The following is a 12,105-nucleotide window of genomic DNA, read 5'->3' on the forward strand; positions in this document are numbered from 1 at the left end:
TATGTCTTGGAAATAATTTCCTATCAGCTCATAGAGATCTTCCTTATTCTTTTTTACAGGTGCATTGTACTCTATTTGTGGATATACCATCACTTTTTTACTTCCTTATGTATGGTCACTCAAGTTGTTTCTAATATTGATTACAAACAATGCTGAAATGAATAACCAATACCTATGTACTTTCATACTGCTGAAGGTGTACTAGGGCATATTCCTGGAAGTGGGTCTGCTGGGTCAAAAGAGTACAGTGTACTTTCCTTAAGTATTACCTAATTTCCCTCCAGTAGGGTCATGCCAGTTTGCATTCTCACCAGCAATGTGTTGTCATAGTTTTTAATTTGCACCAACATGGTAGGTGGGAAATGGTATCTCAGTATTGTTTTAATTTGCATTTCGTAGAAAGACATTTAATATAGATGGAAAAAGGAACTTGAAAGGGAATCTTAGATGGCAGACAACAGCTGCAATGGAACTTAGGAATGTCCTAACAGGCCTATAAGTCACCTAATCAGACTAGGAAAGACGATGATTCTGTAGGGTTGGGGAGAGTGAAAAGCATTAAAATGCAAAAGCTGGAGTGACCTGGTAGAGATGTAAAGGGAAACAGATCATCATCTGTAATGCACTAAGCATAGGTTTAAAAAGATTGACTTGTCTTTACATGCAAGAGAAAAGGCTGATAAAAAATAATGCCTAAAATAGACTCAAAGTGTTAAATCTCAGTCTCAAAGAGCTACTGTGATCTAAACACCCACAACAAAGGCTGAAGAAGCCACACAGCCAAGCAAGACACAGAAGAGCCTATAAATGGATGGTCCAAGCAGCAGACGCAGGGCCTGGTGACTCACACGCATGCCACCAGGAAAAGTGGTCGGGATCCTGACCCATCCTCACAAGAATGAAGAAGAGCCCATGAAACATTCATTTTTAAGAACAGGAAAAAAGGATGGTCTTAGAAATGTTAAACAATGATCTTATGAATGACCAAACCATCAAAGTAATATTTTTATATATGGAAATAAGAAAAGACCCAAAGAAATCTCTTTACATGTAGAATAAGATCATGACTTTTGAAAAATAGATCTTCAGGGTGGGGCTGAATTAACAGCCCTGGTCAGTTGTGAGGTATCAGTTGTTTTAACCTCACTAAAGTTTTCACCTCTATTTCATAAGGCAAATTTTGGGCTAGAGATTAAGGAGGATTTTTCATTTTTAAAACCTGAGAAGCATCTAGAATTAATTTATGATAAGGTACATATAACAAGCACATGGACAAAATGTAGTCACAAGTTTGAATTTACAGCTAGCATAAGAGTTGGACTCACAAGTTTGAATTTACAGCTAGCATAAGAGTTGGACCCTGGAAAGTTAGCACCATAAGGACAGGCAAGTAAGAGACAGGAGGAAAAATTATTTATATATAAAGCAAATTATTGTGTTTCTATTATGCTCTGGGTACCACTTAGCTCCTGGAGATACAATGATAAATAATGGGAAAATCCCTACCTTTAGCTTGTCTAGGTAGAACAGACACAGTCTAATAAAACTTTTATAGTAGCAAATTAAAAAAAAAACGAAGTAGTGGACTGAAGATGGGTATAGATGGGGATGAGGTTTAAGAGGAGGTAGCCTTGCATTAGAAATTCTCTCGGTGGGAAAGGGGGTGTGTGGGTGTTGCTGTGTGCTGCAGGATCGTCCAGGTAGAGGGACTAGTATGGGTAAAGGGACAAAGTGGTATTTTTAAAATCACTTTGGGATCCAGCTGTGTGGGGTACATAATATCTCCTTAAAATCATATTTGCAGATAACACAAATGGGGCACTGGGCATAAGAATATTGTTTAGAAGGATAGGATTAAACTTCAAAAATGACCTTGAACCATCAAAGAAACTCACTGAAACTAATTGTTCTCCCTTTTCTTGTGCAAGAAAATCAGTGGGCCTAAATACAAAATGCAGAATGGTGGAAGAGGTCAGGAAGGGACAGAGGAGTCCGACTTTCAGCACAGGCCCTGCCATGTAATGAAGGGTGGACTCGAAGGAAGGCTCTTCAGGTGCACCTGTTTCCTCATCTGTCAAACAGGGACAGAGCTACCACTAGAATGCTCTTCTATTCCATGCCTCTCGAGTCAATGGTAATTTGGAAGGTTGAAGGGCATTCTGAAGGTCACGAGGTGACCAAGGCTGGAACACACAGGCTCTGAGGCATGGATGGAAGGGCTGCGAGAGCTGGACTGAACCGAACCGGGAGGTGGTTCGAAGCTGCGTCTACCATGTGGTGGGTTACTGTAAGGGCCACGAGCAGATGTTCTCTATTTCTGGAGAGATGAGAACAAGAAGAAAGAGAACAAAAGAAATTGGGATCAAATTGCTGTGAAGATTGTTAAACAACAGGATGGATTAGGCCCGGAAGTTCTGGGTAAGCCTTTTGAGAAAGTCTTTAGGAATAGTCTGTCTGTCCAAGATGACGCTGGACAGGGTCACCAGCTGTGTCGGCCAGCAGTTGCATGAGCCAGATGTCATTTCAGTGCCCTTCCTATCTCTGTGTTTCTGCAGTTGAATAATACATATAAACAGAGTAATACCAAATTATCCCATTTATACATTTTATGTATCTATTAATATGGACAACAGTTTCCTTTCCATTTTACCAGTGAAGTTTTGAATACGAATGTGACTCAGCCTGTCCCCATTACAGCTCTACATTCACAGCTAATGGCCCCACAGAACACTTAAGGAGTCGTTTTTCATTATGATGGTGAGCAAGGGGAAAGCAGATGGCACAGTCATGTTATTGATTTGATGATCCTTGCCTGGCTCGTTGAATAAATGGAACTGAAAGTATAGTTACTGCATCCAGACTTTTAGGGCCTTCAAGGTTCAGTTCAAATTATGTCAGACAATGGGTTCATGGGGCAAGAACCCATTTTTTCCTGCAATGCTTCTAAATGATAATTCCAGGGACCATGTAGGATGCTTCAAACTACCTCTCTGGAGTCCTGTGGACCAATTTAAGTCTCCCAGCTTTTAAGGCAGAGGATGGGTTCTCTTAAGTTTAGCCAGTACTTTTTTACTGACGGCCTGAACTTGCTGCCCATCAGTTAAGGACGTAGGACCGGCTTACATGGGTTATGCTCATTTGCAAATAATAAGTGAGATAAAAGGAGGTAAATTACTAATTTTTCAGAAGGCTATTAATGCTTTCCCTAAGAGCCCTTGGAGAAAGATGCTTTGGGCAGTAACTAGTTAATGTAATTATAATCAATGTTTACCTTTTCTAGAATTACAACACTATTGCTAGTGCTTTTCCTCCACTGGGACTTTCATTAAGAATCAAGGGATGTTCAAACTCAAAAATGTCTTTGGTACTATGGCATCATTTTATAGTAAATGGTAGGACCTGGGATTAAACCAGCTATCAGTATAACACAGAATTTTCATTGAAACTTGAATGTACTCCCTCCCACTGGGTTTCCTAAGGGACCATTGGCCCTTTGAAGTGGTCACCAGAAACATTTTTACATGAGAAGAAGGAATTCCCAAGGCCCTTGACTCACATTTTCTCAGCATTTTATCTTTGCTAGTAAGGAGACATATTTTAAGCCATTTACTTTTTCTGTTTAGATTTAGGGAGTTCCTTTCTGTCTGCCACTTCTGGGACCTGGTGACAGAAGGTGCACAGTATTGCCTTCTGGGAAGAAGCGAACTGTTTTTTTTTTTCTGGTTAGGTTTTGCAACATGGCATAATAAACATGGGGTGGAGGTGGCTAGGAAAGTCTCTCCCCACATGAGAGGTTCAGATACCTTGGTTCTAGTCAAACTAAAATGTCGACATTTATTCTATAAGATTCAGTTATATTTGTGGTCATAAATGGTGGAACCAAGCGATGCTCTTTCAAACTTTAATAAAACTGTTTTGTAAAAATTGCTATCAATGAAAGAAGCTAAAATTCTAATCATAAAGAAGGAATAATTTTATGAAAAGTTTAGTACATGGTACATTGGAAATATCAATTCCTTTATTGTTTTGTGTAATCTTTCACTAATATTCTGATTTTCCTTGAACCTTTCATCTGAGCAACTAAGTTTTACTATTTTTCATTAAAAGTAGTGTTGGGCTTGATTTTAGTCTCTAAGATATGTAGCTTAAATCCTATGTGAAACACAGAAACATAAAATCCAATCTATGAAGGATTAGGTGCCTGAACTGAATTGAAATTTTATGTAGTAAAGTTTACATTTGTGTAGTATATATCTATATACATTTTCATGAAGAAGTTCGATCCTTTAAGGATTAATTCATTTTATTCCTCAAATATTTATCAAGCAACTACTAAGTACCAAGAACTTGTTAGCACTGGGGATTCAAGGACAAAATAAGACACAGCCGCAGCCCTCGGAGAGTCTTCCGCCTGAGAGGAAAGTTAAGAAAAGTACCCAGTGAGTTGATATAGATTAGAAGGCAGTACAGGAGTGAACCAGCAAATCCCGTGGGGTTTCAGAGAGAGAGGTCCCATTCGTATGGAGGAAATGGAGCAGGCCTCATGGAAGAGAAAGTGTCATTTGAACTGGGCTTTGAGGACAGGCAGCTAAGAGGGGAAAGGGCATTCCAGGTATAAGGAACACAGGTGAGTAGGACAGACGGCACAGGCACACTGATGAATCACAGGTGGAAACATACGTGAGGAATGACAGGCTGAGCAGCAATCATGACAACATCCTATTTAGTCATCTTCCTTATTTTACAGATGAGGAAACTGAAGCAACCCAGAGGTTAAAATAACTGCCTGAGGCCCCCCCCGCTAGCTAGGAGTGCTGTGGCATTGACCAGGACTCTGTGGGTATTAAGCCTAAAAGAAGATAAAGAGAGGTCAGAATATTAGTGAAAGATGCCACAAAACAAGGAAGACCTTACACCCCAGAGTAAATATCTGGACTTACTGAACAGGAAATAAAAAGTCAGCAAAGGTTTATGAGGAATGGTGTGGCATGATGACATTGTGCTTTCTTTGGGTACAATCCAGGTGAGAGGCAATCAGTGCCTGTATAAAAATTGGAGGGAATAAAGATGACAAAAAGATCTCTGCTCTATCTGCCTCAGGAGGAAAATCTAAAGAATGTGTGATTATTTGGATGTAAAAGGGGAGAAAAAGAGAAGAAGGAAAGCTGACTCCCAGATTTCAAACTTGAGCCACTCTGAAATGACTCCAAAACAGGAAATCAGGAGACAAGAGCTGGTCTAGAGAGTAGGGAGTGGTGACGGGCGAGACAGGGAAGGAAAGTGACCTTACACCTAAACAGTAGCAAATCCAGGTTGAGATGCTACTGTTCAACAGGTGAGATGTGCTGGCTGGAGACCCACAGAGTTGGAAGTTAGGTGCTGGGAAGTGGAGGGGACACGATCCTAAACAGGAAGAGTGGAGAAGAATGAGAAGCTGGCTAAGGATCAAACCTTGGCAGATGGCTGCCTGTATTTGGAGGCAGATGAAGTAGATAATAAACAGAGGGGAGGTGTTCTACATCCATTATCTCTAAGTAGAAACTAAGTAGGTACCTAAGACAGATCAAGGCACAGAACACCAGAGGAAGGGGAAGTTTCCAGAAGTTGAAGAGGTAAGGTGGAGAATATTCAACAGTCAAACACCACAGAGACGTGATGGCAAGTGAAACTGGGGAAAAGGTGTTCGAAGGACTATGCTCTCACTCTGTTACTACTCTAGGAAGATATTAAGCTTAGCAATTGTACATCTGTTTTATTTCACCTCCGTCTCATAGCACTGCCTAATCTTTTTTCATAGTGCTTAACATAATTTGTAATCAGGGGTTTATTTGCATGAGAATTTGTATCATGTTCATCTCCACATAGACTGTAACTTCTACGGGAACAAGAAATCTGTTATCTTCACCAGCATATATGCAGTGCCTGGCATGGAGCAGACATTTAAAAATATTTCTTAAATGAATAAAGATAGCAAATGAAGATTCACAATAACTTTATTTTGGAAAGAAGATAAAATTACTTCCTACTGTGGATTTTAGGATTTTTTAACAGCAAGAATTTTTTGACACAGTCATATTTATAACAATCAGACTTTTGTTCGTATCTCTGTTGTTTCCTAGACTATCTGCCTCATTTTGTAGTTTATTTGCCATGAAGTGGCCACTTTTTCTTTCTTCTTTGCCAAGACACATGTGCTGGATGTAAACAATATTTGGATTTGAAGTTAAAAGGTAACTGACATGCCAGATTTTTATAATGAAGAAGTTCTGATACAATTCAGTAGTTTTATTTCTTATTCCAGTCACCTTAAACAAAGAAAATGTTAAGATTAGATCAGCAAGTGTGTTTCTGTAAGTGTGAAGATACAGTGGCAGAGTTATGGATGGAAAACAGAAAGTCATGAGGGACAGAAAACTCCAGGGGCTTCTGAAAAACGTAAATTAGCTTAAAAAACCAACTGCAGAGGAAATAGCACTGCACTGAGAGCCAGCAGACCTGGAATCTGTCCTCAACCCATCTCAGAGGTTGTGGGGGGGGGCTTCTACCTCTCACTGGGGCTCTGAGAGCCCCTTTTCATCCCCTGTAAAATGGGGCAATATGTACCATCTATATCCTTCAAACATGCTGAGAAGATAGTAACCAGCCTTTACTAATAGACTTATTAGGGAATTTATTTGAATTTAAGGAGTGGTGCTAATTATTTTTAGTCCTAATGAACAAGAAATACATAAGAATATAGTTTCTTAACTGTTCCTGTGCAGCTGAAAAGATAAGTTGGGATACCACTTAGAAACAACCTTCCTATCTCAAACTGGGGTGAGTTAGGATAATTGGTAGTTGAATTGTATATAATGGGGTTGGAGTAAAATGCAGTCTAAGAATCTAACCCAATCCCTTTATTTTAAACATGCAAACCTAGGACCCATAGATTCAAGACTTGCCATGGCCACATAGCTAGTTGGTGTCAGAGCTGGATCTACACCTCAGGACTTGTGACTCCAAGCCCATAGCTCACACATACCAGTGTTAAGTTCTTTTCCTACAATTGCATGCCCCTCATTGGTATTATACACATTGAATCATAGTTTCATTAACAGATGGGTTATGGCATGCACATATTTGCATTTTACCAAATTTATGGAGTTAAAAACTAGGAAAGATAAATCTATCATTCTTACAATGCTAAGCAGAAGCCTCCAGGTCCTTCCTCTTTGACTTTGGATATAAAGCTAAGGGCTATCTGCAATACCCTGCACCTTTCTTCAGAGAAACACTGTGATGAGGGAGAATCATGAGAGGGTGGCCTTGGCTCTGAATTGTGGTTCACTCACTCACTAGCAGGATTGGCCTTGGACATGTCATTTAGTCTCTCTTGAGTTTTAGACTTTTTTTTATTTGTAAAACTGGGGAAAAAATAGCTATTTTTCAGTCATTAGGAGTGTTAAACCATGATTGTATATAAAGAACCCAATACAATACTCAGAATTACTAACTGTCCTTCTCCTACTTCTTTTCATTTAATTAAACCAAGGTCTTTTTTGGTCATCATTACCCAGGACACTGTAGGGAAACTATCATCTCAAACATTATACAATATTCCTAGATTTTTCAAAATAATCTGTTCATCCTGCCAAAACTTCTAAGTCTAAAGAAAAAAAAAATCAAAACCTCAGACTTCCCAGCAATATTCTTCCTGGTAGTGTTAGAGTCAATCAAAGACGAGGCCATATCAGGGCAAAATTCAACTTTCAGGTGAAGCACATAGCTCCTTTTTGGCATTGGACGTTTGGGCCACTGGGGTCTTTAATTCAGTGAAAAAAGTTAATCTGTTTATTAGTAAGAATCTGTAAGCTACGAAATCCATAATCTTCCATCACAACATGGCAACAATCATTATCTTTTTCAATTTATGTTTTTGAAGAGCTCTATTTACTTTGTCCACATTTCATCTTAACGTGACTCTGAAATGCTTGGGGACCTTGCTATCCAAGGTGACTGGAGCTGTTGAGTGCCATGCAGCCGAGTTACCTGGTGGGCCCTGTTTTCATGGGGATGTCAGTCTTTCAACAACTTTGAGGTCAGAAGAAAGATGGCTGCATGGTGTACATATGTCAACAACAGAAATCCCACATTAACCCAAGAGAGGCTGGTATGGTTAGCAGTGGTTGCTCACAGAAAATGCAGGAATGAAGGAGCAGGTTTTCGGGGCAGGGGAGCAGGGAACCTAATTAATCCAGTGCCAGGAATGCCAAAAAGCCTATTTAATATCTTTTGCTTTTACTCTTCTAGGCCACCTAGAGGGAGAATTGCTCACAGACACTTAAATTCATTACATTAAAGAGCAAAAAAAACCACACAAAGATTAGTGCATGGGCTGCTCCAAAGGATGAGTCTGCAGTTGTTCTTTCAACCTCTGTTACTATGGTGGTCATGGAAAACACTTCACACATTTTAGACAGACAGACACTAAAAGGGCTGTATTTAATTATTACTTGCTGAGAGATAGTGAGCAACGTCCAAAGACAATGTCATATTTAAAGTTTTAAAGAATCACTAGTGGCTACTGAAAAGAGATGGCCAAATCTAGAACCTGTATGTCTCTGAATTATTCATTTTTTAGTGCAGAAATTCAGTTTCTGAGAGAAAACCACCAAGCACATTCTACCTTCTCCTTAACACCAAATTCATCCTTGTCTTCTTATTCATGGTAATAAAGAATGCATTATGAAAAGCATCACTCGACATTTAGGGAGCTACATTTCAAAAAATGGCCTGATAAAAAAATGTTGAGACTGCGAAGGGCTACAACAGAACTTTTAATCTAATAATTAATGCAGATTAATCATTGACTACATATGCTAACATTTGGAGACATAAATAGCCCAACAGCAAAGAGAGGAGTCCTGGTACCCTGTCCTTCACACAGTGGAGATGAGGTCAGGAGTCTGCCAGTGAAGCTCCTCCTGTACCTCCTTCTCAACTCCCTAAACCTCTAACCCTGCACCAGCACTGGAGGAGGCACTTCAGAACACAGGGGTCCTAGGAGAGCAATGTGGGAGACAATGAATGGATTCTATCTAATCACTCATTTTATTGTATCTCACTGAGGTTTGTAGATGGAAGTAGTTGCTTAAGGTCATGTTTCCCAGGTCTCCTATCATCATCACTGAAAGCATCTGTGGACTGCTTTCTGCTTGGACGACACGATGATACACAGGCACACAGACGGACTTCCTGTAAAGATAGTCGACGAGTCAAACTCTAGCATTGGGATAACCAATGTTAATATTTCCTTCCCAAGAGTCAGTATGGTTCCCAAATAATCACTGGAATGTATTTCCTCTCAAATTTGGATGATGCCAGGTTGTTTTCATTGTCTGTGTATACATTAAATATCTTGATGAAGAGTGGAAAATATAAATCCTTTAGTTTGTACATTGTGTTAGCATTTGACTTGTTCAGGGAAAACCTAGATGCGAACATTAGAAAACTTCTCTCTACAGGTACACCATTTTTTATGGCAGTGAAGTCAAGAGTTGTTTATATTTTATTGCTTCCAAACATCTCACCATAAAAAAATTTCAGACCTATAGAAAAGTATAAGGAATTTTATAATGGACATGAGCATTCCTATCACCTGGATTCTACCATGAACATTTACTTTACTTGCTTTCTCATGAATCTTTCCATCTACTCATCCTACTATCTATCCATCAGTATCATATGTTTTAATGCATTTCAAAGAGGCAGCAGCCAGCAGATAATGCTGTATTTTGAAGGAAAAGAATCTGTCTTCCTACTCCTATAAGGAAAGCTAGAAAGATTTTATTGCTTTTTTTCAAAAATGAAGAACAAACTCATCCTGAATTATGCACACAGATTTCAACAATTCATCCTATGGGCTCTGTAAAAAGTATGCTAAGTTAACTCAAGGTTTTATCTACCTGTATCAACCCTATAGACATTTTCAGTAATCCTCCAGATGTCTGGCTTTATGAAGACTGGGCTGTACGTTATAAATAAGCTCTCTGCTATAGATCAGCAGGAAAAATTACCTGGAATGTTAGCAATAAGTATTTTTTGTTCTTTTGCTTTCTACTCGAGTAGCTTCCTAATTATTCCTTGAGTGTAGAAATAAAGAGATTTCTATGTCTCAATTCCCTCATTCACAAAGTGACTTTTCTTAATACCTGTCATCCAGGTTTGTCATGAGGATCAAATGTGAAAAACAGGAAAACTTTGTAAAGACTAAAGCATGATGCATATCTAAGCTAGCATTATCGTTAGTAATCCTAAGACATCTGCAATACAGCACAGCTGAGGTAACGGTCCGCTCTGTTTCTTGGCTCTTGCAGATCGGTCAGGAAAATTCCAAAGGTTAAAGGGACAGAGAATTGGCAGTTGCCTTCACTCTGCCCATCAGTACGTCATCTTGTCAAGGATCTAGAAGAACCTTGGTGTATGTCACAGAGACTTGTTTTCATTAGTGAAGTGTTTGTTTTGGAAATCATCCCAGCCTTAAAACAGTACTTCCATTAGCTGAGCACAGTACCCATAATTATCCATCTTCTCTGACCAATGCCAAACCATCCTACTTGCTGCATCCCATTTACCTTGGTGGTTCTGGAAAGAGAAGAGCAAAGCACTCGCTCGTGTATGAGAAGATATATAAAATGTTTATTTCTTTGAATAAACAACTACAAATGTACTTTGGGTAGAAATTCCTGCAATAAGATATCATCAGCTGCCACAAATGACAAGTCTAAAGGTGATGGGAACCTGCTGGTCCCAAAGGGAAAATTCTGTTGCACGAATATCTTAATTTTACAAGGTATAAAGTAGTGTAGCTTCCATTTTTGTGTCTGGTTGGACACAAATCAAGAAAGTGGGGAGCAAGGTCAAAGCTAACTAGGGAATCAAGAAAAGATAAAATAAGCAGGGAGGCAAGTTCATCATCAATTATTGTTATTGAGAACCTTCCAGATCTCTGGCACTTTATTTTATGCTTAAGCAGAAGTGAAGCGAAAGATAAATTTGAAATCACCCTGACCCTCAAAAAAGCACATGTTTCATTAAGAGTTGTATAAAGAAAACAATCAGGAGATGGGAAAATTCGAAATTGTAAGCAGATGGAATAGGCTATGTAAAAAAGAGAGAAATAAGCATGGTTTATGCTTTAATTATGTTATACTCAACGCTGAGCATGTTTACAATGTGGACAACATCACAGCAATGCGAAGATCTCTGAGAAGACACATATAGTTGTCCCAAACTGCAAAATACACTCTTCATGTAGGAAAAAGAGAATAAGAGGCAAAGATTGGCTATGCCCATCTAAAGGAGAGCGTTCCCTGGTCTATGAAACCCCCAGTGTGGTGCTGACAGCAAGAACATACCTTAAACATACTTAGAGCATTGCATCAAGCTGCCAAGCTCTATGCTGCTAAACATTCTAAACATGCAAGTGAATCCCCTAATTTGGTTCCATATTTATGAAACAACTTCTAACAACTTGGCATCCTATATGACACACATACTGTGAGAAAAGCAGCTGCCCAAAGGGCTAAGATTTTGTTGGCCCTGATAGATTTCTCACTGTAGTCATAACAAAAAATCGGGGTGTCTGTGTAAACATACATACATGTGTATACTATACACAAAGTCACACACATACAGATATTCAACATGTATTTTTAAGAGAAATACTGTCAAATCTAAGTATATAGCAATGCAGACTTCTAGCTATTTAAATAACAGTATGTATTCTAACAAAATTTTACCATGCTTTAACTTAGAACCATGTAAATATCTTTACCATACTATTTGGCAATACTGTTTATGCCTTCTATGCAGTCTACCCGCTTTGCTTAACTGCTGATGGCTCCTCATTCGTCTTACCTGACTGCCCAGGGGGAGGGGCACCTAATGATCCTCGTGGCAGACAAAGAAACACAGTCAGAACAGCAGCTCTGTTCCCAGCACATGGTTCAACGGCTATCGGTTTGGGCGCCCCCTGAGAAAGAAAACCCATTTTAAATATATGTAACATGACACTACAATTTTACTTTTCTCCTATCTGTATCAGTCAGCTAAACCGTACATCCC

At 39.2% G+C, this 12,105-nt stretch overlaps 1 protein-coding gene across 5 annotated transcripts in view; it reads right to left on the bottom strand.

Annotated features, from left to right (window-relative positions):
• ATRNL1 (attractin like 1) overlaps positions 1–12,105 on the bottom strand; it is a 718,480-nt gene that overhangs the window by 85,524 nt on the left and 620,851 nt on the right. For 3 of the 5 annotated variants that reach the window (XM_073240356.1, XM_073240353.1, XM_073240352.1), the window contains one exon: positions 11,899–12,013. The exons of 1 other annotated variant lie outside the window; for it this stretch is intronic. In XM_073240356.1, the coding sequence (XP_073096457.1) occupies positions 11,899–12,013 (115 nt within the window). Of the gene's footprint in view, positions 1–7,250; positions 9,235–11,898; positions 12,014–12,105 lie in introns of those variants that run through there. One more of the 5 variants, XM_073240351.1, reaches the window with a different exon arrangement.

The sequence above is a fragment of the Manis javanica genome, chromosome 7, assembly GCF_040802235.1.
Source record: "Manis javanica isolate MJ-LG chromosome 7, MJ_LKY, whole genome shotgun sequence".
Classification (NCBI taxonomy): domain Eukaryota; kingdom Metazoa; phylum Chordata; class Mammalia; order Pholidota; family Manidae; genus Manis; species Manis javanica.